The sequence below is a fragment of the Neofelis nebulosa genome, chromosome 11, assembly GCF_028018385.1.
Source record: "Neofelis nebulosa isolate mNeoNeb1 chromosome 11, mNeoNeb1.pri, whole genome shotgun sequence".
NCBI lineage: Eukaryota > Metazoa > Chordata > Mammalia > Carnivora > Felidae > Neofelis > Neofelis nebulosa.
Window position 1 is genome coordinate 62,638,059 of NC_080792.1, and position 25,928 is coordinate 62,663,986.

General features: G+C 37.3%; 1 protein-coding gene across 5 annotated transcripts in view; it reads right to left on the reverse strand.

The window, feature by feature from the left end:
* The window catches only part of PTPN2 (protein tyrosine phosphatase non-receptor type 2), an 85,681-nt gene that overhangs the window by 51,998 nt on the left and 7,755 nt on the right, over positions 1-25,928 (reverse strand). For 3 of the 5 annotated variants that reach the window (XM_058692788.1, XM_058692789.1, XM_058692787.1), the window contains exon 2: positions 10,212-10,302. The exons of 1 other annotated variant lie outside the window; for it this stretch is intronic. In XM_058692788.1, the coding sequence (XP_058548771.1) occupies positions 10,212-10,302 (91 nt within the window). Of the gene's footprint in view, positions 1-299; positions 325-10,211; positions 10,303-25,928 lie in introns of those variants that run through there. One more of the 5 variants, XM_058692790.1, reaches the window with a different exon arrangement.

Consider the following 25,928-nt stretch of genomic DNA (forward strand, 5'->3'; position numbering starts at 1 on the left):
AGCCAAAATCAAGAGTTGGACACTTAACTGACTGAGCCACCCAGGCACCGTTTCCCACTCTCCCATAATACCTGTTAAACAAAAGGATCCAATACATGATCACATGTTACATTTAGATGTCATATTTCTTTAGTCTCTAAACTGGAACCATTCCTCAGTCTTCCCTGGGAAGGGTTTTATTTTATAACCCTTTGAAGACTACAGAGTGTCAATCCATTGGAGTAGTCTGGTGTTTTCCCATGGATGAGTTTAGATAATACACATTTGGCAAGTTCAGCAGAGTGATGTTCTGTACTCACTGCATTCCATAGGGGAAGTTCAGGATTTCAATGTGATGTGTACCATAATTGGTCATGATCACCTGTTTAAGGTTGGTGTCTGCCAGATTTCTCCACCGCACACTTACTATCCTCCTCCTGTATTAATAAGTATTTTGTATAAGGGCACTTTAAGACTATGTAAATATTTTGTTCCTCATCAAAGTTTTACCCACCAAGTTTAGCATTTATTTCAACATTACTTGACATCCTACACTAAGGTAGATCTTTCCTTTCTCCCCATTTATTCATATTACTGATAGAAGTACAAACTCATGAATTCCTATTTTATTCAGTAGGTTATAATCATTATTTATTTCAATGCTCAAATCACTCCCAAGTTTGGCCCATGGGCTTCAAGCTGGCTTCAATATCCGTTTGACACAGCCTCATCATTTCTTGAGCATCCTTAACCTTCTGCGACTATAAGACATTCCAGGCTACTTTTTTTTTTAATGTTTATTTATTTATTTTGAGAGAACAAGAGAGTGTACGAGCATAAGTGGGGGAGAGGCAGAAAGAGAGGGAGAGAGAGAGAATCCCAAGCCGGCTCTGTGCCAAAAGCACAGCCTCATCACAAGGCTTGATCTCCCAAACCACGAGATAATGACCTGAGCCAACATCAAGAATCGGGAGCTTAACTGACTGAGCCACGCCACTGAAACACTAATTCTAATCTAACATCATAGGGCTCACTTCACCTTCCCTCAACTCTTCAAATATGCCCCTCCAAAGATGCCCTCCCTTACCTACATGCCTTCCACATGTGGGTCCCCAACCCCAAGGGCTTTTAGACTGAATTATTCACAGGAGAGAGGGGAGGCTTAATGATGTCTTTAATACCTTTTGTATCTTCCCTAAAGATAACAGAAACTATAATTTTTTAAATATCAATAATGCCCTAATTGAAATAAAAATAAATGCAAAGTAATTTATATGTTAATATATGTAGATAGTTGAATAGAAATACACCAGAAGAAAAAAGCCCCCACAAATTTCCATAATGTCTCCTAGGAGATGGCAAGCATCCTTGTTAAATGTCACTGCTCTACAGAGTAAACGCAATAAATAAAATTATAAGGCAGTAAGATTAGAGCCAGAATACAGAAATAAAGTGCTATAGAAGCAAACTAGTAACTTTCAGTAGGTACCTCTCAGAGGAGTGATACCTATGTCTTGAAGACTGAACAAAACTTTACTGGGGGATAGGTAGTCCAATTTAAAAAAAAAAAAAAAAAAAGGCTGCACCTGTTAAGGAATCAACAGTGTAAGAGGAGAGAATGGCAAATGGGGGAAGAAAGTGAGGAAGGGATGAGGAATGGGGCAAAAAGTGAAGCATACAAGAGATGTTTCAAAATTATCTAACCAACCCTCTACAATTTATTCACAAATGCTCTTTAGAATGTCTCTAATGAGAAGTCCACACTCTGAATAAATACCTACAATAATGAGAGTGCACTAGTTCATATGGTTCATTTTTATGTTTAAATAGTAGCTTTACAGGGCAAAAAGATCCTGCATATTCTGACCTGAAATTCACTAACTGTGCTATTCACTTGTGAACCTCAGTTCTCTTGTTTGAGCTTAATACAGGATAATGAATTCCTTTTGTCATTTGAAGTTCAAGTATCTGAAGTCAGCTATCATGTTGTTCATTAAAGTTTTCTTTCCCCACCTAATCAATTCTAGCTTCTTCACCAAGAGTTCTAATTCTTATACCTTGGGTCCCCTCCAGTGCAGTGACCTGTAGAAATAAATTATTAAAAGTCCAAAATAGCTTTGATTTTGCCGTAAGATCAAAGATTAAAAACAACAACAACCGAACAAAATTAAAGACAGAACCAAAGGCCAAAGTCCTAACAAAGAATGAGAAAAGAATGAAGAAAAGCTGACAACAGAATGGATTTTGAGAACACGAAGCGCATTACATCTTTATTTTTGAACTTCAGATGGGATAAGGAAGAATACTGACAAATATTTACATAAGAGTTACTATAAAACTTAAGTATATCTATACTTGCTCTGATTACTATTATACAACAGCTTTTATTTAAATCTGCTAAGGAAGATGATAAGCATATCCCTGTCAGATATAAAGACCTATTTTAATAACTCAAATATCTGCTGTCTTATAATTCTGAGACTATCAAAATGGTTCCTTGTAATTCTTTGATATATCTGTGCTTTTGGATTACCAAGAAAACAGTATCATCTATAATTTTGATGGTTTTGAAACATGTCCACAATTCTTTGGTTAATTCTTCCACCTAATGGCGGAGTTTCAGTCCTCTCCCCTTGAATCTGAATGGCCACTAATGAACACAATGTGATGGAAGTGGAGTGACTTCTAAGTCTAGGTGGCACAAGGCAATGCAGTTTCTAGCTGGCTCCCTCTGAACACTCACTCCTGAAACTTGGCTACTGTTTGCGAGGAAGTCCAGGTCATATGGACATGCCACCTGTAGGTGTGCCGGCTAACAGCCCACAACTGAGCGAGGAAGGCCTCAAGGGGACTCCAGCCCCAGCTACCATCAGCATGAAAGACGCTGAGCAAGAATCTCCTGAGTCCATATATTTGTATATATGATAACTGATTGCTATTGTTTTAAGCCACTGTTTTGGGGTGGTTTGTTATGGCACCAGATAAAATGACAGCTTTGTTTCTGTCTTAATTTTTTTTTCCTCCAATCTGCATGCCTTTCCTTTCTTATTCTTCTTTCTGTAGTGACTAGGACTAAAGCACAATGTTAAGCAGAAGCGGTAATAGTGGGCATCCTTGTCTTGTTCTTCATTTTTTAAAAAATGTTTCTAATGTGTTATCATTTAGACTTAGGTTATATTAAGTTACAGAAGTTCCCCCTCCCGGTCTAATTTGCTATGTGTTTTGTTTTTAATCATGAGCAAGAACTGACTTTAAAAAATCTTTCTGCACCTACTGAAATGTTCATATGACTTTTTCTCCCTTACCTAGTTACTGTGGTGAACCAATATTTTAAAGATTTTCTAATGTTAAGCCACCCGTATCTTCCTAAAATAAACTTACAGACTCTGCTGTATTCAGTTTGCTAATCTTTACATCTATATTCATGAGGGAGATATGCCTGTAACTTTTAGTCTTCTTACTAACTTTTCTGATTTGGATATCAAAGTTCTATAATGAGCTCACAGAAAGAACTGGGGCACATTCTTTGCACATTAATTTTTATCCTTCTGTTGTAATACATTTAAGACAACATATTTTCTTTGTATTACTATTTTGCTGCTTTATTAAAGTTTTATATTTTATATAGTTTTATATAAACATTGTATATATTGTTCACTTTTTATTTACATATTTTACACATTATTCACTTTTAAGCATTTTAAAGTTTCCATTATGATTTCTCCTTGACACATGAATTACTTGGAAATCTTTAAATCTCCAAATTTATATGATTTTTTATCCTTTTATTAATAATTTATAATTTAATTGCATTCTGGTCAAAGAACATGGCCTGTAAGACAGCAATTTTTAAATTGTTAAGATTTACTTTACAGCCTAGTCAATGGTCCATTTTTTATAAATATTCCAAAGTCCTAGAAGAAAATGGACATAAGGTTTTACATATTTTTCTTATTAAATTAAGCTTAATTGCGTGGTTAAATCTTCTATTTCTTTACTTATATTTCATCTTATTAAGAAGCCCATGAATATGGACTTGTCAGTTTCTTCCTATAATTCTATTCTTTTTTGCTTAACCGATCTTGAGGTTATTTTATTAAGTGAATACAAATCTCATAGCTAATACTGGCATTTGCATTCAGAGTAGCTATGCCATTTGGTGAGTTGTTTTGTTTTGTTTTGTTTTGTTTTGGAGGTGGGGGGCACAGGAATTCTGCAAGTTTTCCTTACTTCCTCCCCACCTAGTAACTTTTTAAAAAGTAAATTTATTGAGAATCTTCTTGTTTTGTAGCAGTAAGGGACTATGGACTATCTCACCTGCCACACTATCAGAATCATAAGTCTTTGTGTTACTTTCCTTTAAAAACTGACAGTTTCACATGGATGAACCTTGAGGATATTATGCTAAGTGAAATAAGCTGGTCACAAAAAGACAAATATTACATGATTCTATTTATATGAGGAATTTAAAGTAATCAAACTGTTATAAACAAAAAGTAGAATGATGGTTGCCAGGGGCTGAAGGGAGAGAAAATTGATGTTGTTCAACGGGTACAGAGTTTCAGTCATGCAAGATGAAAAGATGGGTTGTACAATGTGCATATGGTTAACAGTACTGCAGCATACACCTAAAAATTGTTAAGAGGGTCAATTTATGTTATATGTTCTTTTTTACCACAATTAAAAAAAAAAAAAAAAAAAAAAAAACTGCTTCAGAGCCAGTGAAAACAGGTGACAGTTAGACCAAATACAGGATTTACAGAATTTCTACCTGTAAAGCAGAGAGTAAGAAACTTTTAAAATTTAGCAGTAGTCTCTAAAAGTATAAATATAATTCTTCAAGTGATTATTACAATCTTTTACTCTCTTCTAAACCAACCAAGTTCTTGCCTCTTTCACAACTGTCTCACAGTTAATGGAGACAATAGAGGCATCTTTTGGTTGTGGCAATTATAGGAAGATTGTGGACTTCTTCAAATTCTATTTCAAAATATCCCTGTTTGAATACAGTTCTCATATTCACACCTCCAAATGTAGTTTCTATATGTCAGTCTGAGGACTGGCGCCAAGCTGGGTATATAAGAATCACATAAGGAGGAGACTGTTTAAAAACACAGATTTCCAGACCTACTGAATCAAAACCTAGAAAAATCTGGGACTCATAAAAAAATAATTTATGTTCAGTTCCCCTTTATTTAGCTGGTTACTATGTATTTTTTAAAAAATGTTTTTAATGTTTATTTTTGAGAGAGAGAGAAAGAGAAAGACAGTGCAAGTGGGGGAAGGGCAGAGAGAGAGGGAAACACAAAATCTGAAGCAGGCTCCAGGCTGTGAGCTGTTAGCACAGAGCCCGATGAGGGGCTCAAACTCACAAACCATGAGATCACTGACCTGAGCTGAAGTCGGACGCTTAGCCAACTAAACCACCCAGGCACTCCACCATGTATTCTCTTAAAAGCCATCCCTAACTCCTCAGGCACAGCTCCACCAATACACAGTACTAGCTCATGATACATAAAACACAACAGGTCTTTATCTCCCACTAGACTATGAATTATCAGAGGGCATGGTACACATATTCATGGTATTCTCAGCGCAAGCATATTGTCAGTAGCTGGTTTTCAATACATGTTTTCTGAACCAAATCAACAACTGTCAAGTATTATGTATGGAAATATATTTTTAAATGATACAGTGACTATCAATCAGGTAAGGTACATCCACATCATCTTGAGAGTGTTTAAAAAATACACATTCCTGGGCCTGTCTAGATTTAGTGAGAGTCACCACCTTCATGACCTCCTCCACTGTGTGAGAATAACATCCAGGGGGAAGTGGTTGTAGATAATTAGAAGAAGATTTTGACTGTTGTGGGTTAGAAAGAGGAGGATGTTCCAAAAAAGTAATGATACCAGAAACTGGTCACACTGGGGGATGCCTGGCTGGCTCAGTTGGTGGAGAATGTGATGCCTGATCCAGGGGTTGTGAGTTCAAGCTCCACAATGGGTATACAGATTACTTAAAAATAAAATCTAAAGGGGCGCCTGGGTGGCTCAGTCGGTTAAGCGTCCGACTTCGGCTCAGGTCATGACCTCACGGTCCGTGAGTTCGAGCCCCGCATCGGGCTCTGTGCTGACGGCTCAGAGCCTGGAGCCTGCTTCAGATTCTGTGTCTCCCTCTCTCTCTGACCCTCCCCTATTCATGCTCTGTCTCTCTCTGTCTCAAAAATAAATAAACATTAAAAAAAAATAAATTAAAAAAAAATCTAAAAAAAAAAAACCAAAAACCAAAAAACCCACACATTGTGAAAATGGAATTATAATTATTTAGTTATCAAGTAGATATGGGACCTGAATGGGAAAGGAGTCTGAGTTTCTAGCTGCAGTAAATGTGCCAACAGTGGCACCATTTATGGATGGGGAAAAAAGCAGGTCTCAGGGCTGGGACCAATGGACTGTGTGGGAGGAATGCTAGCTCAGTATCTGGACATATTGAGTCTGAGGCAGCTACAGGACATCCACACAGAGATGAGTGCCTTGCATAAATGGGTTTAGGGCTGAGAGGAGAGACCTAGGCTGAAGATGAGATTTAGGGTGATAAGCAGAAAGATGGTAACAAACCCACAGAATGAGACCACTCATACATATAAGTGTTAAGAGTGAGAAGGAGGGAGAGACAGAGACAGAACTCTGAAGAAGACAAAGTCAACCGAGGAAGGTAAGCTCTGAAATGGGTGACTAGCCAGAGAAGTAACAGCAAAATTAGAAAAAATATGGTTTTAGGGAAGGAAGGCAGAGTCAACATTATCAAAAGTCACAGAGGGATAAGAAAAGAAACCATTGGAAAGTCCCTCACTGCATTTCAAAACTAGAAAGCTTGAAAATGGTACTTCAGAATAAAGGTTTCAGTGGGGAGGTTGGGGCAGAACCATGGGCTGAAGAATGCATAGGTGATGAGGATGGAGAGGCAAATAGTATGGTGTCTTCTTTTGAGACTCTGTGCACACAGGCGTGCACGTGCTTATGTCCACACAGGTAATAGGACAAATGGGATCGAGATGAGAGAAGAGGGTTGAAATGAGAAGAGGCTGAAGCACATTTATAGAATAAGGAAGAGGAGCTGTGAGAAAAAGGTTGAAGACACAATTAAGAGTGGTAATGACAGAGAATGAGGTCCCCGAGGAGGAATGAGGCATTGGGATACAAACCTAGGATCAGAGCAGGGAGGTTCTTCTCCTGGGACTTAAGATGAGTGCAGAGAGATGTTAACTTTCCAGGTGGTGGAAGCTGAAGAGTTATTTCCTGATTTTTAAAATGTTTCTCTGCAGGACTGAAGGCAGATCACATTCTGAGAGTAGTGGGCATGAAGGTGGGTTGAGAGCCGGCTTCCTCTGGGACAAGCCAGAGCGGAGGAGCAGTGGGAATGACAACGGTGTGTAGGAGGACAGTGAGGCACCCCAGGTCCAATCAGTGCCCAAGCTTACCCAAGTGCACACATGAACCCAACGATAGCTTACAGAAGCTGAATGACAAACTACTTGAGGCAAAGTTTCACGGGGTTAGAGAGAATTATAGACCCACAGAGATTATTTTTCCAACATATGAGAACAATAAGAAAGTCATTAAGTAATAAGTAAGGTGGGGAAGGAAGTAATGTACTACAATAGGTGAAAAAATCAAGGAACTAAAGATCCTGGTGAAGTCAAGGGCTAAGAAGACAGAAAGTAGCCGTCAAGATAGCGGCGTTTAAGATTTCAGGTTGTGAGCTGAGAGGTCCAGAACTGTAAGTCTACGGCATTACATGGTTCCTTCCCAGAGACACGATGCCATCCAGGCACAAAGAAAGAGGTACTGAGAGGAGAGGGCAAAGAGGAAGACAGTGAACGGCGTCCTCAGCATTCAAGGCTTTGGCAAACATGTGAGAGGAGGCTGCGACATGGGGACTGTGAAGTCGGGACAGATCCAAGGGCAGCAGTGTGATGTGTCTGGATGGCATGAGTCTCAGAGCAGATCATTTTAATATGCAAGTTGGAGAGTAATGGCTTGGACTAGGAAGTTCTGTGGTTACAGGGGAAGCAAGAACAAATAGCCTCTACCTAAGAAAGACAGAAAGGTAGTTTACTCAAGGGAAAGCCAGGCTTCTACAAGGAGAAGATGCAGGGACAGGGTTCACTGACTGGCATGCCCATAGCAGAGCGCAGCTTTGGAGACCACTATATATATAGAGTGGCCAGAAAGACAGCAGGGGGCATGGGGCCACACCTCCTCTGAGGAAGAAACACCTGTCCCTAATACTAGGTACCCATACAAGGCGAATGGCTCTCTTCCTGAGAAGACATACAGAAAAAAGAGCCCAAGCCAGTGAGGATGGAGGCAGGGTTACTAAGTACACTTGGTAAAAACCAAGCTCTCCTTGCAGCCTTCAACTTGACCTGTCCAACAGGTAGTTGGGTAAATAAGTCTAACATTTAAGAGACAAATCACAACCATTTCATTGACTTGTATACTTGAGAGGAATTTAAGTTACAAATGTCTTACTTTTAAGCATCTCAGTCCCAATTTTTACCAATTCCTCTATTTAGATCAATTTGATCAAACTAATCAGGGAATTCAAACATCAATTATCATATCCAGTGACTGCAATTACAACAGATTTATGTAAAAAAACAAGGGCAACTAGGGACTTGGAATAGGAGGAAGGGAGCAAGGTGGCTGGGGCCACAAAAGGGAGGGATCTTGTGGTGGGGCTGGTCCACTGGTCTGTGCCCAGACTGTGATCCCACACTCTATCGTGTAACAGAGCCACAGAGAACTGAACACAGCCACAAATAAGTGCAGGTAAAACTGGGGAGATCTGAATGGGTTGCATCCACGTGGATTTCCTGGTTGTAGTTATGTAAGAGGTTACCACTGGGGAAAACCAGGCGAAGATACCCTTGTGCTATTTCTCACAACTGCATGCAAATCTACAATTATCAAAACAAGAAGTTTGGTTTTTTGTTTTTTTCTTTTTTTAAATTAAAGGCAACAAAGCAAAGTGTACACCTGGAACACAGGGTCTTCAAAGTCATGGTAAACACTGGAGATTAGTGTCTCTAGCTCAAGGATATTCAACCAGAAATTTGAAGAGGGTGAAGGAGCACCTAAATGTTACAACCACTGCCCACAACCCCATTCCCTGCACACACACCCACACCATATGGAAAGAGAAACCTAGTATTTAATAAGTAATTGATAACAGACATGAAATATTTTAACAGATTAGTCCATCTGATTTGTCCAAAATTAGCTAACATACTTTTCATGGAAATGTACTTGGTTGACAGAAGGAAAAACATTGTTCATGGAAGAAATAAAGTATGGACTTTCCCCCCAGTAATTAGATTTTCAATGGAATGTCCATACCCTTCTAACAAGGAATACAACATACATAAGGGTATATAATCTGCGACCTTGAATAGAGTGAGATTATTCAGTCTATACAGGAGGACTCAGCACACTAACACCGAACCATCATTTGCATGTACATGAGTGGGTACATCAGAATCCAAATGGTCAACCACAAGGGAACCGTTACACAAAAGAATGGCACATCCAAAGCCACTATTAAAGCCACTAAAAGACTTAATATAGGAAAATGTTTATAATGTATTGCTATGTGGGAAAAGAGCTACAATCAATATGTGAAGGATTCTAATTTTAAATTTAAAAGAATGTGTATATATGTTTGTTCAGAAAAAATACAAAAAGAATATAAACCCAAAAGTTTTTATTTGTTTTTAAATTAGGGGTTTTTTCCTTTACATATTTCTGTTTTAAAAGTTTTCTGCAATGAGTACATACAACTTTTATAATTTGGGGAAAAAAGCAAACTATACGGATAAATATTTTAAGTAAAACTTATAAAGCCTATGGAATAATAGGAAAAGGAAGTATGTTTATGAATACACATACACACATATATGACAATTATTTTAAAGAATGGAAATTATGCATAAGAAAAACAGATTAATAGAAAGTACACCAAAGTAACGGTGGCTGTGTTTGAAGGATGAGTTATGAGCAGTTTTCCTTCCTTCTATTCTAGACCTTGAAATTTTTCCTTAAAGAACGTTTATTATGTTAATATGCAAAAAAAACCACTGTATTTATCAACCCTATCCCAAACTTTTTCACCGCAACCTGCCTAAAACAAACCAACATACACGTGCACACAAAACCACAAATACTTACATGGGCTTACATCTCTGTATCTGTTTCGATTTCTGTTTTCTGGAAACTTGGCCACTCTATGAGGATAGTCATGGGACTCACTGCGAATTTCCTTAAAATAACAAAAATATATTTTAATATTCCTCTTAAATTGTATATAGCAAAACAGATACCTTCCCAGCCAGTATAAAGTAACATTTATTGAACACTTATGATATGCCAAGTACAACACAAAGCACGTTGCCTACGTTATCTATTTCAATTCTGACAACACTGGTAGGAACAGTTATCCCTGTGAGGGATGACAGACTCTGAGAGATAAAACAATCTGTCAAAGGTCACAAAACCAGTAAGTGGCTGGACAACAAATGTCGTTCAGGCACCAAAGTCTCTGCTCTTGATGAATTTATATATTGCCATGCAATATTCAACCCCTACAAGTAACCTTAAACACGTTATGTAATACAGAACTAATGCAATGGAGGTATCTAGGCTAAACACATCACACTCAAGATTTCTGACTAAACTCTCAATAATACCCATCTCTATTTTGGAGTTTCTACCTTAAAACTTTAATCTGTTTCTTCATCTTGGGCACCTGGGTGGCTCAGTTAAGCAGCTGACTTTGGCTCAGGTCATGATCTTATGGTTTGTGGGTTTGAGCCCCGTGTCAGGCTCTGCTGACAGTTCAGAGCCTGGACCCTGCTTCAGATTTTGTGTCTCCCTCGGTCTTGCCCCTCCCCTGCTCACACTCTATCTCTCAAAAATAAATAAACATTAAAAATTAAAAAAAAAACAAAAAACCTTTAATCTATTTCTTCATCTTTATGCCACTTTACTGTTACTTTGAGTCCAGAAATATCCTCAAATTTTATTTCTAGAGCCATAAGTGCTTAGCAACCACCACTAGGCCAGAAGCTCATTTTAGGACCCTTACAGTTTTCTGTGTTCTACAATGGAAGAAATTCTGTGAGGACACAGCTGCACTAGGCACTCAGCTATTTGGTGTATCACCCAATTTGTTTTTTCACCCAAATAGAATACGTTTTTCTGAGAATTCTGGTAAAAAGTGAGGGGCAGCTGGGTGGTTCAGTCGGTTAAGTATGCTGACAGCTCAGAGCCTGGATCCTGCCTCAGATTCTGTGCCTCCCTCTCTGTCCCTCTCCCACTCACACTCTGTCTCTCTCTCTCTCTCAAAAATAAACATTAAAAAATTGTTTTAAAGTGTGCATTAACAGCAAAAATTAATTGGGTCTTTGGTCACACTATTACATGTGAGAAAAAGCATTTTAAGTTAGGCACCAGATAATTTTATAAATTAAACATAAATAAATTATTGAAGTCACTTAGCAAATGACCTTACTGTGGGTTCCACACCCTCTTATATGCCACCAGCCTCAGAACAGGTAACTTTATAGTTCGCATTTTCACCCACTGAGCCTTCTAAGATGCAAAGAGTAGTGAAACACAGGCCACCTTTCAGTGGGAGGAAATCTCAGTCACACTGTGTGTGCAGAGAATGTATGTTGGTTTGGCTACTTTGGAAAATGCAATCTGCCACACACACACACACACACACACACACACCCCACACAATTGTTTCTACGGGCTTTTAATGCTTCTCTCTCATCCAGCAATCTTGCTGAGCTCTCTATTATTTTGTAGTGACTCTGAATTTCTCAATATAACCAAATAGTGATCATTCTGTCTCTTCCCTATATTTCATATTTCTTATTTATTCACACCTCTTATTTCCCTTACTTATCTAATTTCATTGGCTAGGACTGCCTAATCAATATCAAATAGACATACTTTTTCCCCTGATTTGTAAACAACTGCCTCTAAGGTTTAACCACTAAACATAACATTTGCTTTGGGTTTCTGATCGATATACCCTTTTCAAATTAAGATGGTTCTCTTCAACTTCTAGTCAACTAAACATTTTTTTATCATGAATGGGTGTTGAATTGTATTCAATGTGTTCCCTACATTTATGGAAGTGATCATATAGCTTTTCTCCTTTACTCTGGTAATGTGCTAAATTACAATTAACAGATTTTCACTTAGTAATATGACCTCAAGTTTCCTCTATGTCTTTTCATGGCTTGATAGCTCACTTCTCTTTAGTGCAGAATAATATTCCACTGTCTGGATGTACCATCATTATTTAATTTAAAATGTAAGCACCTATGTTTTTAAGTTAAACTGACCTCTAATTTTCTATTTGCATGTTATTTATTCAGTTTTAGTACCAAAATTACACAATCTCATATAAGAAGTTGGATAGAGGTGTGCCTGGGTGGCTCAGCTGGTTGAGCATCTGACTTCAGTCATGATCTTGCAGTCTGTGGGTCCAGGCCCTGCATCAGGCTCTGTGCTGACAGCTTGGAGCCTGGAGCCTGCTTAGGATTCTGTGTCTCCCTCTCTATCTACCCCTCCCCACTTGCACTCTCTCTCTAAAAAATAAACATTAAAAAAAAAAAAAAAGTTGGCTAGAAATACTACCTTTCAAAAAAAAATAAAAAGAAATACTACCTTTCAGTTTCAAATACTTTTCCATGAACGCATTAACAAATAATTGTAATTAGCTGAAAAGATGAAAAAGTGTCAACTATTTCCACACATTAATTATAAACATTCTTAAACATTAAGTAATAAATTTTATATGTAAAATTAAACAGTCAGGTCTCAGCTTATATTTATTTGCATAATCTGAAACACTTTATAGAGTTGAAACACTACAAAGTACAAATAATTTCATATTGCAAGTTAGTAAGATAAAAAATATTAATATGAAATAATACTAAAACATATGGTTTTCTGTTAATAGCTCTTCTGTATCAACTGTAGAGACACAAATTGGTGAGAATAAAAAATTCCGAAACACTATGCAGATAAGAGTGAAGAAGCATTCTCATACATGACTGACAGAACGTACACAGATACAATGTTTGAGAATGATTTAATAAGATCATAAATTTGATTCACCCTCCTTACCCTCTAGGAGGGTTTTATATCACACAGCCACACAGGTATGTGTGAAGATGTACACTCAAGGATGTGCACTGTACATAACAGTGAAAAATTAGCAAGAATGTTAAGTGTCCTTCAGGAGTGAACTGGGGAGATAAATCACAATGCACCAATGCAGCAGAATACATGGGAATCAGGAAAAAGGACACCAAGTGCTACAGTGATATGACAGGATTTCAAAGATACACTGTGTAGTGAAAGAAAGTACAAAAGAATAGGCTCTCATGGGGGGAGGCAGCACTCCACTCAAACATATATATGCCTGAGAATACACTGAATACTTCTAGAAGAAGATGAGAAATTAGTAACTTCCAGGGAGGAAAAGTGAACATCTAGGGAAGGGTACAGATTTATGTAACTAAAGAGTTGTTTTAATAATGAAAGCTATCAAACAAAAATATATATCACATTCATGTTACCATCAGTGAAATTAAACATTTATTGCCACTTTTGAGTATCTCATTCAAATCTTTTTAGAAAAGGAATAAAACACATCATTGCAGCATTATTTACAATAGCCAAGATGTGGAAAGAACTTAAACGTCCATTGATAGATGAAAGGATAAAGAAGATGCGAAATATATGTAAATAAAACAATGGACTACTACTCAGCCATAAACAAGAATGAAACCTTGCCATTTGTTACAGCATAGATAGACCTTGAGGTATGCTAAATGAAATAAGTCACAGGAGAAAGACAAATACTGTATGAGTCACTCACATGTAAAATCTAAAAACAAAACAAAACAAAATAAAAACCTCACAGATACAGAGAGCAAACTAGAGGTTACCTATGTGGAAGGGGGTTTAAGGGTGGGTGAAATGGATGAAGGAGGCCAACTGCATGGTGATGGATGGTAACTAGTCTTGTGGTGGTAATCACTTTGTCATGTACGCAGATGTCAAACAGTAAAGTTGTACACCTGAAACTTACATAATTAAAGAAAACCCCATAAATCAGATATAGCTAAAGGCTTTACCCCTACCCTGACCCTCTTTCTTTCCAAAGTAACCTGTCCTTTTAACTCCTTTTTATTGGGCACTTTTTGTGCCATTTGGGTTTTAAACCATATATTTATATATTCTTGAGTTCATATATTACTTTAAAATAAACTAAAATTCTAATAAATACTAGTATAATATCAGTTCTAATGCTATATAGTTTTAAAATCAGATTGAAAAGTTGTTGCAATCCACAGAATGGGAGAAAAATCATTGCAAATCATGTATCTGATAAGGGATTGCTATCCGGATTATATCAAGAACTTCTTCAATTAAGAAAAAAAAATTTTTTATTGGGCACAGAGGTCCCTCCATTACATGAGCCCTTCTTCAATGCTTGTGTTATACATATAAACCTATTTTCCGGGGGCACCTGGGTGGCTCAGTCGGTTATGATCTTGCTCAGGTCATGATCTTTAGCTTCGTGGGCTCAAGTCCCATGTTGGGCTCTGTGATGACAGCTCAGAGCCTGGAGCCTGCTTCAGATTCTGTGTCTCGCTCTCTCTCTGCCCCTCCCCTACTTGCTCCCACTCGCGCTCTCTCTCAAAAATAAAACATTAAAAAATTTTTAAACCTATTTTCCACAATTCAATTAAGTTTATCTGTCAGTTTCTGATTCCAATTTTTAGCCTAAAGAAACACACTTATTTGTGTACATTGTGACAAATCATTACTGATGTTACAAAAAAAAAAAAAAAAAAAAAAACAACTAAATAGATGGAGCCCCAAGTATAGAGGTAGGGAAGAAATTTTAATTTACAAAACACCATAAAACAGCCAAGTTCTTGGGCTAAGAAATATATTCATAACAAATACATTCTATTTTCTCAGTTAATTAAAATAAAAAACCACATAACTCTTACAGGGTCCATTCTCTCATTTCCAATGTTATTATTTGTTCTTCTTTACCTTTCTTTAATTTCAGTGCATTTAGGAAGACTAGAACCCCTAATACTTCTTTTTTTTCACCATGCCAGACTAGAGTCGACTCAACACAGAACCTATCCAATACTTAAAAAAGCAGCTCCAGAGGTACATACTAGTCGCCTATCCCAATACCCATTCTTTTTTACTCAAAGTTCCTAATTTTACTTTCCAACTTACAGTTAGCCCAACTAAAAACCTGTATTTCCCAGTCTCCAATACAGGTAAGAATAGTCATGCGACACAGTTCCAGCCAGAGAACAAGCAGAAATCGCTGGGCTGGGTTGCAGATAAAAAGGGCTCTGCTGACCTGTGTCCTTCTCACGTCTGCCTGCCCTGGGTACTGGTTTTGCCACTAGGGGTCAGGGGTGGAAATGGGCAGGAGATATCCTGCGCCAACAAGGTAAAAAGCACATTCTTTTTTTTTTTTTTTTCAATTCTTATAATAACTTTATTCTTTTAAGAGAAAAATCTTTAGCATAGTATTTGGGACTATTTATAGCACTAAATAACTGTTCAGCAGCTTAAATGCGAACACTACCTACTGCTCTGGTAGAATCCATTTTTTTTTCTTTAATACAATTTTTTAAATTTTACTTTTTTTTTTTTTTTTAATTTACATCCAAATTAGTTAGCATATAGTACAACAATGATTTCAGGAGTAGATTCCTTAATGCCCCTTACCCATTTAGCCCATCCCCCCACCCACAACCCCTCTAGTAACCCTCTGTTCTCCATATTTAAGAGTCTCTTATGTTTTGTCCCCCTCCCTGTTTTTGTTTCCCTTCCCTTATGTTGATCTGTTCTCTGTCTTAAAATCCTCATATGTGTGAACTCATATGATATTTGTCTTTCTCTGACCGACTTATTTCGCTTAGCATAATACCCTCCGGTTCCATCCACGCAGTTGCAAATGGCAAGATTTCATTCTTTCTGATTCTGAGTAATACTTCATTGTATATATATATATATATCCCACATCTTCTTTATCCATTCATCCATCGATGGACATTTAGGCTCTTTCCATACTTTGGCTATTGTTGACAGTGCTACTATAAACAGGGTGCATATGTCCCTTCGAAACAGCACACCTGTATCCCTTGGATAAATACCTAGTAGTACAATTGCTGGGTCATAGGGTAGTTCTATTTTTAATCTTTTGGAGAACCTCCATAATGTTTTCCAGAGTGGCTGCACCAGTTTGCATTCCCACCAGCAGTGCAAAAGAGATCCTCTTTCTCCACATCCTTGCCAACATTTGTTGTTGCCTGAGTTGTTAATGTAAGCCATTCTGACAGGTGTAAGGTGGTGTCATTGTGGTTTTGATTTGTATTTCCCTGGTGATGAATGATGTTGAGCATTTTTTCATGTGTCCGTTGGCCATCTGGATGTCTTCTTTGGAGAAGTATCTATTCATGTCTTTTGCCCATTTCTTCACTGGATTATTTGTTTTTTGGGTGTTGAGTTTGATAAGTTCTTTACAGATTTTGGGTACTAACCCTTTATCTGATATGTCATTTGCAAATATCTTCTCCCATTATGTCGGGTGCCTTTTAGTTTCGCTGACTGTTTCCTTCACTGTGCAGCTTTTCATAGTTCATTTTTGCTTTTGTTTCCCTTGCCTCCAGAGATGTGTTGAGTAAGAAGTTGCTGCAGCTGAGGACAAAGAGGTTTTTGTCTGCTTTCTCCTCAAGGATTTTGATGCATCCTGTCTTATGTTTAGGTCTTTCATCCATTTTGAGTTTATTTTTGTGTATGGTGTAAGAAAGTGGTACAGGTTCATTCTTCTGCATGTCGCTGTCCAGTTTTCTGAGCACCACTTGCTGAAGTGACTGTCTTTATTCCATTGGGTATTCTTTCCTGCTTTGTCAAAGATTAGTTGGCCATACGTTTGCAGGCCCATTTCTGGGTTCTCTATTCTGTTCCATTGATCTGAGTGTCTGTTTTTGTGCCAGTACCATATTATCTTGATGATTACAGTTTTGTAATACAACTTGAAGTCCGGGATTATGATGCCTCCAGCTTTGGTTTTCTTTTTCAGGATTGCTTTGGCTATTAGGGGTCTTTTCTGGTTCCATACAAATTTTAGGATTGTTTGTTCTAGCTCTGTGAAGAATGCTGGTGTTATTTTGATAGGGATTGCACTGAATACGTAGATTGCTTCAGGTAGTATTGACATTTTACCAGTGTATGTTCCTCCAATCCAAGAGCATGGAATACTTTTCTTTTTTGTGTGTGTGTCTTCTTCAATTTCTTTTATAAGCTTTCTATAGTTTTCAGTGTATAGATCTTCACCTCTTTGGTTAGGTTTATTCCTAGGTATTTTAAGGTTTTTGGTGCAACTGTAAAACCCAACACATTTCCTAAGTATATTCTTAAGTATTCAAAAAATTTTTGTTGCTTAATTTTAACTGATCTCAATATGACTACACTTTTTTTTTGTCCTTTAATCAATGAGGATGAATTCTATAGTGTTACTATATAGTGTTACTATAGTAACACTATATAACTATGTAACACTATATAACACTATATATAGTGTTACTAATTCTTTATATCCCCAGAATAAATTTGGGAATGGTGTTTTATGCTTTATCTCTACATAATATCTGTCGATGACACATTAGTTTTAGGGCTATAATCATAGGTAAAATTGAACTATTTGGAAGGGGAGAGGAAATGCTTACTCATTCATTTCTACCTTTCCTGTGTATTCAATCTGCTCTTCTAAAGCTTTGTTTCATTTTATCATTCTTCTAGCTTGAATAAAATACTTAGCTCATTAATACTTTTTTGTTTTTCTTACTTTAAAGACTGTCCAAACTTCTAAACTTCAAATCCTCTAAGTTTAGAATAGTGTCATCTCATTATTTTCTAGAGTCTTTAATGGCAGTCTTGATTTATTCTTTCACCCAGAAACGATTAGCTGTTTTCTATGTTATGCTTCCTTATTTCCTTTTCCCCGTTTTTTTCTGTATTAATCACGTTTTCTTTGTTCCTCTTTACTTCCAGTAATTTAGAAGTAAAAGCACCATTCCTATTTTACCAGGAATTAGTCTTAAAATTTTGCAAAAGCATGTTTGGACTTATATATTTCTACTAATGTGAAAATATCTATTAATAAATCCTTACTGGTAAGTACATAGTACAATTACTATAGGTTTCACTTCTCTCTTCCTACAGCTCAATCCCCCAAATCTTCTTGAAATAAGCTAGAACTTTGGATCCATATTTTTTAAACATGTGCAGTTATTTCACAAATATTTATCATTTAAGTAAGGTTTACAACTATAATTATAACTATTTAGCGTTAACTCTAGATTGTATTTGGCTTCACTGCCCAAACCTACTTTCTACACCTATTCCATTTCTCTCAGCTCTTGGGTGACATTTCTTCATTATCTTCTGGCATCCAATGTCAGAGTGCATTTGTCTGATGCAAATGTCATTGGTTCTTCTCTAAAGATTGTTTTTCTACCTTGCAAGGCTTTTTCTTTATCCTGAATACTTAGAAAAGTCATCAGGATGCATGCAGAAATTCATGCAGGTTTTCCTGCTTTTTAAATATATTCCTGGTGAAGACTTTCTGGTCCCCTTTGATCTTGAAATTCAAGGCTTTCTTCAGCTCAGAGGTATTCTTCCATTATTTCTTTGGTCATTGTATCACCTCAGGGTCTTTCTTTCAGAACTGCCTATCACAAAGATTTGAGACTGTTATGTGTTTTAAATGCTTTCTCAGAATATTCAGTTTAAAAATCTTTTTCCCAAATGCAGAGATTTTTGTCAAGCTAACTTGGTATTTTGCACTATTTTGCTAGTGAGTCTTAAATTTTTTAAGTCTATTAATTTATTTTGAGAAAGAGAGCTCGTGCACATAAGCAGGGGAGGGGCAGAGAGAGAGAGAGAGAGAGATGGAGAGAGAATCCCAAGCAGGCTTCTCAGTGCAGAGCCTGACACAGGGCTCAGTCTCACAAACTGAGATCATGACCTCTGACTAAGAGTCCACGAACCAGTCAGGGCCACACAGGCACCCCGTTGAGTCTCTGAGGAGCTGAATTTTTCATATGCCTAACATTTGTTCATCTTCAAAGAAAACGTAGGCATCAGCTCTTACCCAAGTTTTTGTGGATGCTTACATTGTTTACTATCAAAACCCCTCAGTTTCGGAATTGGAGGAAGGTGGTCAAAAGATACAAACTTCCAGTTAACAAGATAAATAAGTACCAGGGAGGTAATACAACATGGTAACTATTGCTAACACGGCTGTGTGATACAGAGAAATGTTGACAGTAAATCCTAAAAGTTCTCATCACAAGAAAATTTTCTCCTTCCTTTCTTTTCTTTTGATTGGATTTATACAAGAAGATGGATGTTAGTTGAACCTACTGTAATCATTTTGCAATACATGTAAATCAAACCATCATGCTGTACACCTTAAATGTATAGTGATTTCTCAATAAAAATGAAAAAAAAATGGTCTACGTCTCAAATATATGGGTAGGACCCTTCTCTCATGTCAAATAATAATGTAGATTTTTTTCTTATCACTGTATTTTGGTCATTTCAATGATAAATAAGAACAACAACAAAAAGCCTCTACTGAATGAGATTAAGAACCTGGAAAATTATGCCCACTTATCATTATCTATCACTATTCTTACCGTCAATGTTTACTGCTATTTGTACAACTGTATCTAATGACTTTCTCTTTTTTTATAATCAAACTTGAGAATTTTCATGAGACTATCAAGGAGCCAGTCTAATAAGTACCATAAGAAAAGTATGCTCACATTTAAAATAAACAGAGGGTTGTCTGGGTGGCTCAGTCGATTAAGCATCCAACTTCGGCTCAGGTCATGATCTCCTGGTTCATGAGTTCAAGCCCCGTGTCAGATTCTGTATCTCCCTCTCTCTCTGCCCCTCCCCCGCTTGCATTCTGTCTCTCTCAAAAATAAACTAAAAAAAGAATACACAAATAAATAAACACAGAAAGCGGATTTATTTTCACCTGGGGGAGTGAAGATCACAGTGCATGAGTAAACCTGAACAATGACCAGGAGTATGCCACGTAAACAAGTAGGGAATGACATGTCTAAGTAGAAAAAACAGCTTGTGCAAAGTCACAAAGATGTGAAGGTACATAAAACATAAATGAAAGCATGAATAACTGGTATCTTACAAGAAGTATAAGCAACACAAAACCTGTGGTGCTTAAGAGAGGAAAATACAAGAAATGGGGATGAACAAGTGCAGAGAGATCAGATTATACAGGCATTTGCTCATGCTTCATTCACCCAATACACACATATAGGAATTTCGCAAATTATAAAGATGGCAAATGGGGGGAAGAGGAAGGAGAGAGGTATAGGATACTCAACAAACAGTATCATAAAAGCAGGCAGTTATTTAGGAGGAAAAATGGTCAGAAACAAGACACGGATTCCCGCTTTCATTACTTTTTTTTTTTAATTTAATTTATTTTTCAAATATTTTATTTTTAAGTAATCTTTGACACCCAACACGGGGCTCAAACTAATAAACCCCCAGATCAAGAGTTGCATACTCTATCAACTGAGCCAGCCAGGTGCCCTCCCACCCCACGCCCCCATTTTCACCACTTCTATTCAACACAGTACTGAAGTTCTAGCCAGAGCAACTGGGCAATAATAAAATAAAATAAATAGGCATCCAAATTGGAAAGAAAACTGTTAAACTATCTTTATTCACAAATGACATGATGTTTTATGTAGAAAATCCTAAAGAGCCCACACAAAAAAGCCTGTTAGAGCTAATAAACAAATTCAGCAAAGCTGCAAAACACAAAATCAACACACAAAAATCAGTTGTATTTCTATACAGTAGCAATGAATTCAAAGAGGAAATTAAGAAAATAATCCCATTTACAATAGAATCAAAATAAAATACTTAGCAATAAATGTAACCAGAAAGATGAAAGACTTGTATACTAAAAAATACAAAACACAGCTGAAATTAAAGGCAACCTAAATAAATACAAAAACATCCTATATTCATGGATTGGAAGATTTAAATACTAAGATGACAAAATGACCCAAAGTGATACACTAATTTAATGTAATCGCTATCAAAATACCAGCAACAATTTTTGCACAAATGAAAAACGTCATCCTGGGGCGCCTGGGTGGCGCAGTCGGTTAAGCGTCCGACTTCAGCCAGGTCACGATCTCGCGGTCCGTGAGTTCGAGCCCCGCGTCAGGCTCTGGGCCGATGGCTCGGAGCCTGGAGCCTGTTTCCGATTCTGTGTCTCCCTCTCTCTCTGCCCCTCCCCCGTTCATGCTCTGTCTCTCTCTGTCCCAAAAATAAATAAAAAACGTTGAAAAAAAAAAAATTAAAAAAAAAAAAAGAAAAACGTCATCCCAATATTCATATGGAATTTCACAGGACCCTGAAGAGTCGAAACAATCTTGAAAAAGAGTAACAAAGTTGGAGGACACACATTTCCCAATTACAAAACTTACTGCAAAGCTATAGTAATCAAATCAATGTGGTATAACATAAAGTCAGTCACAGAGATCAATGGAACAGGATACAGAATTCAGAAATAAACCCTCAGATCTTGATTTTCAACAAGCAAGCCAAAATCATTCAGTGTGGAAAGGAAAATCTCTCAACAAATGGTTCTGGGAAAAATGGATATCCACAAGCAAAACAATGAAACTGGACCATTACCATATGCAAAAGTTAACTAAAACAGATCAAAGACCTAATGTAAGAGCTAACTCTACAAAACTCTTAGAAGAAAACACAGGGATTGAAAATCTTCATAATCATGGATATGGTAATAGTTTCTTAAATCGTGATACCAAAAGCACACGGTGACAAAAAAATACATAGGACTTCATCAAAATTAAAGGCTTTTGAACATCAAGTAACAATATACACTTAAAAGGAAACACATATTGGGAGAAAATATTTGCATATCATATATCTGATAAGGGATTAATAACCACAATATACAAAGAACTCCTACCATTGAACAAGAGGACAAACAACATAAAAATAGGCAGACACTTATTAGAATCGCCAAAATCTGGAACACTGACACCACCAAATGCTGACAAGGACATAAAACACAGTAACTCATTCACTGTTGGTGATAATACAAAATGATACAGCCATTTTTTTTTTTTTTCTTCTTCCAAGATTTCATTTAAATTCAAGTTAGTTAACATATAGTGCAGTATTGGCTTCAGGGACAGAATTCATTAATACATCACTTACATATAACACCCAGTGCTCATCACAACAAGCACCCTCTTTAACACCCATCACCCATCTAGCTCATCCTTCCACCCCCATCTACCTCCCCTCCAGTGACCCTCAGTTTGTTCTCTATAGTTAAGAGTCTCTTATGACTTATTTCCCTCTGTTTTTATCTTACTTTTCCTTCCTTTCCCTTATGTTCATGTTTTGTTTCTTAAATACCACATTATGAGTGAAATCATATGGTATTTTTCTCAGACTTATTTCACTTAGCATAATACACTCTAGTTCCAACCACGTCATTACAAATGGCAAAATTTCATTCTTTTGATGGCTGAGTAATATTCCATTGCGTATGTGTGTGTACACACACACACACACACACACACCTTCTTTATCCATTCATGAGTCAATGGACATTTGGGCTCTTTCCATAATTTGGCTATTGTTGATAGTGCTGCTATAAACACTGGGGTACATGTGCCCCTTAAAATCAGTATTTTTTTATACTTTGAATTAATACCTATTAGTGCAATTGCTGGGCCATAGGGTAGTTCTGTTTTTAACTTTTTGAGGAACCTCCACACTGTTTTCCAGAGTGGCTACACCAGTTTGCATTCCCACCAATAGGGTACAGTCCTAAAAAAGTTTGGCTGTTTTGGACTACAAAACTAAACAGACTCTTACCATATGATCCAGCAACTGCACTCCTTGGTATTTACCCAAAGAAGTAAAAAATTTACATATACACAAAAACCTGATGTTTATAGCAGCTTTATTCATAACTGCCAAAACTTGGAAGCAACCAAGATGCCCCTCAGCAGGTGAGGAATAAACAAACTATGGTACATCCAGACAAATGAATATTATTCAGTGTTCAAAAGAAATGAACTATCGGGGCGCCTGGGTGGCTCAACTGGTTAAGCGTCCAACTTCGGCTCAGGTCATGATCTCACAGTTTGTGAGTTCGAGCCCTGCGTCAGGCTCTGTGCTGACAGCTCAGAGCCTGGAGCCTGTTTTGGATTCTGTGTCTCCCTCTCTCTCTGTGCCTCCCCTGCTTATGCTTTCTCTCTCAAAAATAAACAAACATTTTTTAAAAATTAAAAAAAAAAAAGAAATGAACTATCAAGCCATGAAGACACATAGGAACCTTAAACGCATATTACTAAGTGAAAGAAGCCAATCTGAAAAAGCTACTTACTACAGGATTCCAACCATATGACATTTTGGAAAAGGCAAAACTATGCAGACAGTAAAAGAAATCAATGTGGTTGCTGGGGTTGGGAAAGGGAGGTAGGAATTAATAGGGAGAGCACAGGCTTTTTATGTATGATGCCATAATGCTGGATTCAAATACATTTGTTTAAACCCACAGAATGTACACCATCAAAAATGAACCCCAAGGTAAATTATGGACTTTGGATGATTATGATACATCAATGTAGGCTCATCAATTATAATAAACATACCACTCTGGCGAGGGATTTTGATAAAGGGAAGGATATACATGTGTGGGGGCAGGAAGTATGTGAGACATTTCTGTATCTTCCCCTCAATTTTCCTGTGAACCTAGAACTGCTCTTAAAAAATGAAGTCTTAGGGGGAAAAAAAAGTGAAGGACTTGAATAGACATTTTTCCAAAGTTTTACAATCAGTCAATAAACACATTTAAAAGATAGTCAACATGCTTAGTCATTACGGAAATGCAATCTAAACCATTTCATACCTACTAGCATGACTATAATTTTAAAAATGGAAAATAACAAGTGTTTGTGAGGATATGAAGAAATCAGAATCCTCAAACACTGCTAGAGGGAATGTAAAATGTTGCAGCCACTAAGGAAAACAGTTCACAGTTACTCAAAAAGCTAAGCACAGATTTACCATATTATCCAGCAACTCCACTTCTAGGTCCAAATCCAAAACAATTAAAAATAAGGACTCCAATGGATATCTGCACAGCCATGTTCACAGCAGCATTATTCACAGTCAAAAGGTGGAAACACCCTAAATGTCCATTAACAGATGAACGGAGAAACAAAATGTGGTATATACATACAAAAAAATATTAGTCAGCCATAAAAAGGAATGAAGTTGGTAACAGGATACAGCATAGTTCACCTTGACAATATTATGCTAAGTGAAATGCCAGACACAAAGGAAAAACATTGTGTGATTTCACTTGCATGAGGTCTCTAGAATAGGCAAATTCACAGATAGAAAGTAGAGCAGAAGTTAACAGGAGGAGGGGGAAATAGGGAGTTATTGCTTAATGGGTACAGAGTTTCTATTTGGGGTGCTGAAAGGGTTTTGGAAACAGCGGTGATGGTTGCACAACAATATAAATGGAATCGATGACACTGAATTGTACACTTAAAAATGGCTAAAATGGCACATTTTATTATATATTTTCCCACACAAAAAAAAATTTAATTGGATGGCTACCTTAGATAGACAAGGTCTTTCTAAGTCATGGCACAAAAACCTAGAAAGGCTCATAAATCTGATTTGGCAAACATGTAAGTTTTCTACATGGAAAAATACCATAAACAAAGTCAAAGGTAACTGATAGGTTGAAAAATATTTGCAATATATGACAAAAGCTTAACTTCCTCAATGTGTAAAGATCTCCAACATATCAAAAAAAGAAAGGAAATACAAGTGGCTTAAAAAGAAAGAAAGAAAGAAAGAAAGAAAGAAAGAAAGAAAGAAAGAAAGAAAGAAAGAGAGAAAGAAAGAAAGAAAGAAAAGTGGGGCACCTGGGTGGCTCAGTCAGTTAAGCATCCAACTTCATTCAGCTCAACTCATGATCTGTCTCACAGCTTGTGAGTTCAAGCCCTGCATTGGGCCCTGTGCTGACAGCTCAGAGCCTGGAGCCTGCTTCAGATTCTGTGTCTCCTTCTCTTTCTGCCCCTCTGCTCACACTCTCTCAAAAATAAATAAACATTAAAAAAAAATTTTTTAGGGGCGCCTGGGTGTCTCAGTTGGTTGGTTAAGCGTCTAACTTTGGCTCAGATCATGATCTCATGGTTCATGATTTCAAGCCCCACATTGGGTTCTGTGTTGACAGCCCGGAGCCTGCTTTGTGGATTCTGTCTCCCTCTCTCTCTGCCCCTCCCCTACCTGTGCTCTGTCTCTGTCTCTCAAAAATGAATAAACATTAAAATCAAAAAACTGAGGGGCGCCTGGGTGGCGCAGTCGGTTAAGCATCCGACTTCAGCCAGGTCACGATCTCGCAGTCCGTGAGTTCGAGCCCCGCGTCAGGCTCTGGGCTGATGGCTCAGAGCCTGGAGCCTGTTTCCGATTCTGTGTCTCCCTCTCTCTCTGCCCCTCCCCCGTTCATGCTATGTCTCTCTCTGTCCCAAAAATAAATTAAAAACGTTGAAAAAAAAAATTTTAAATCAAAAAACTGAAAAAGAGGCAAGCTAGAAAGGCTAGTGGACAACTGTGACTGTCTGAATTTCCACAATTGCAGACAGGCATCAGTACTACAGAACATATATCAGAGGCAAACCTAGTTATAACTTCCAGTTATAT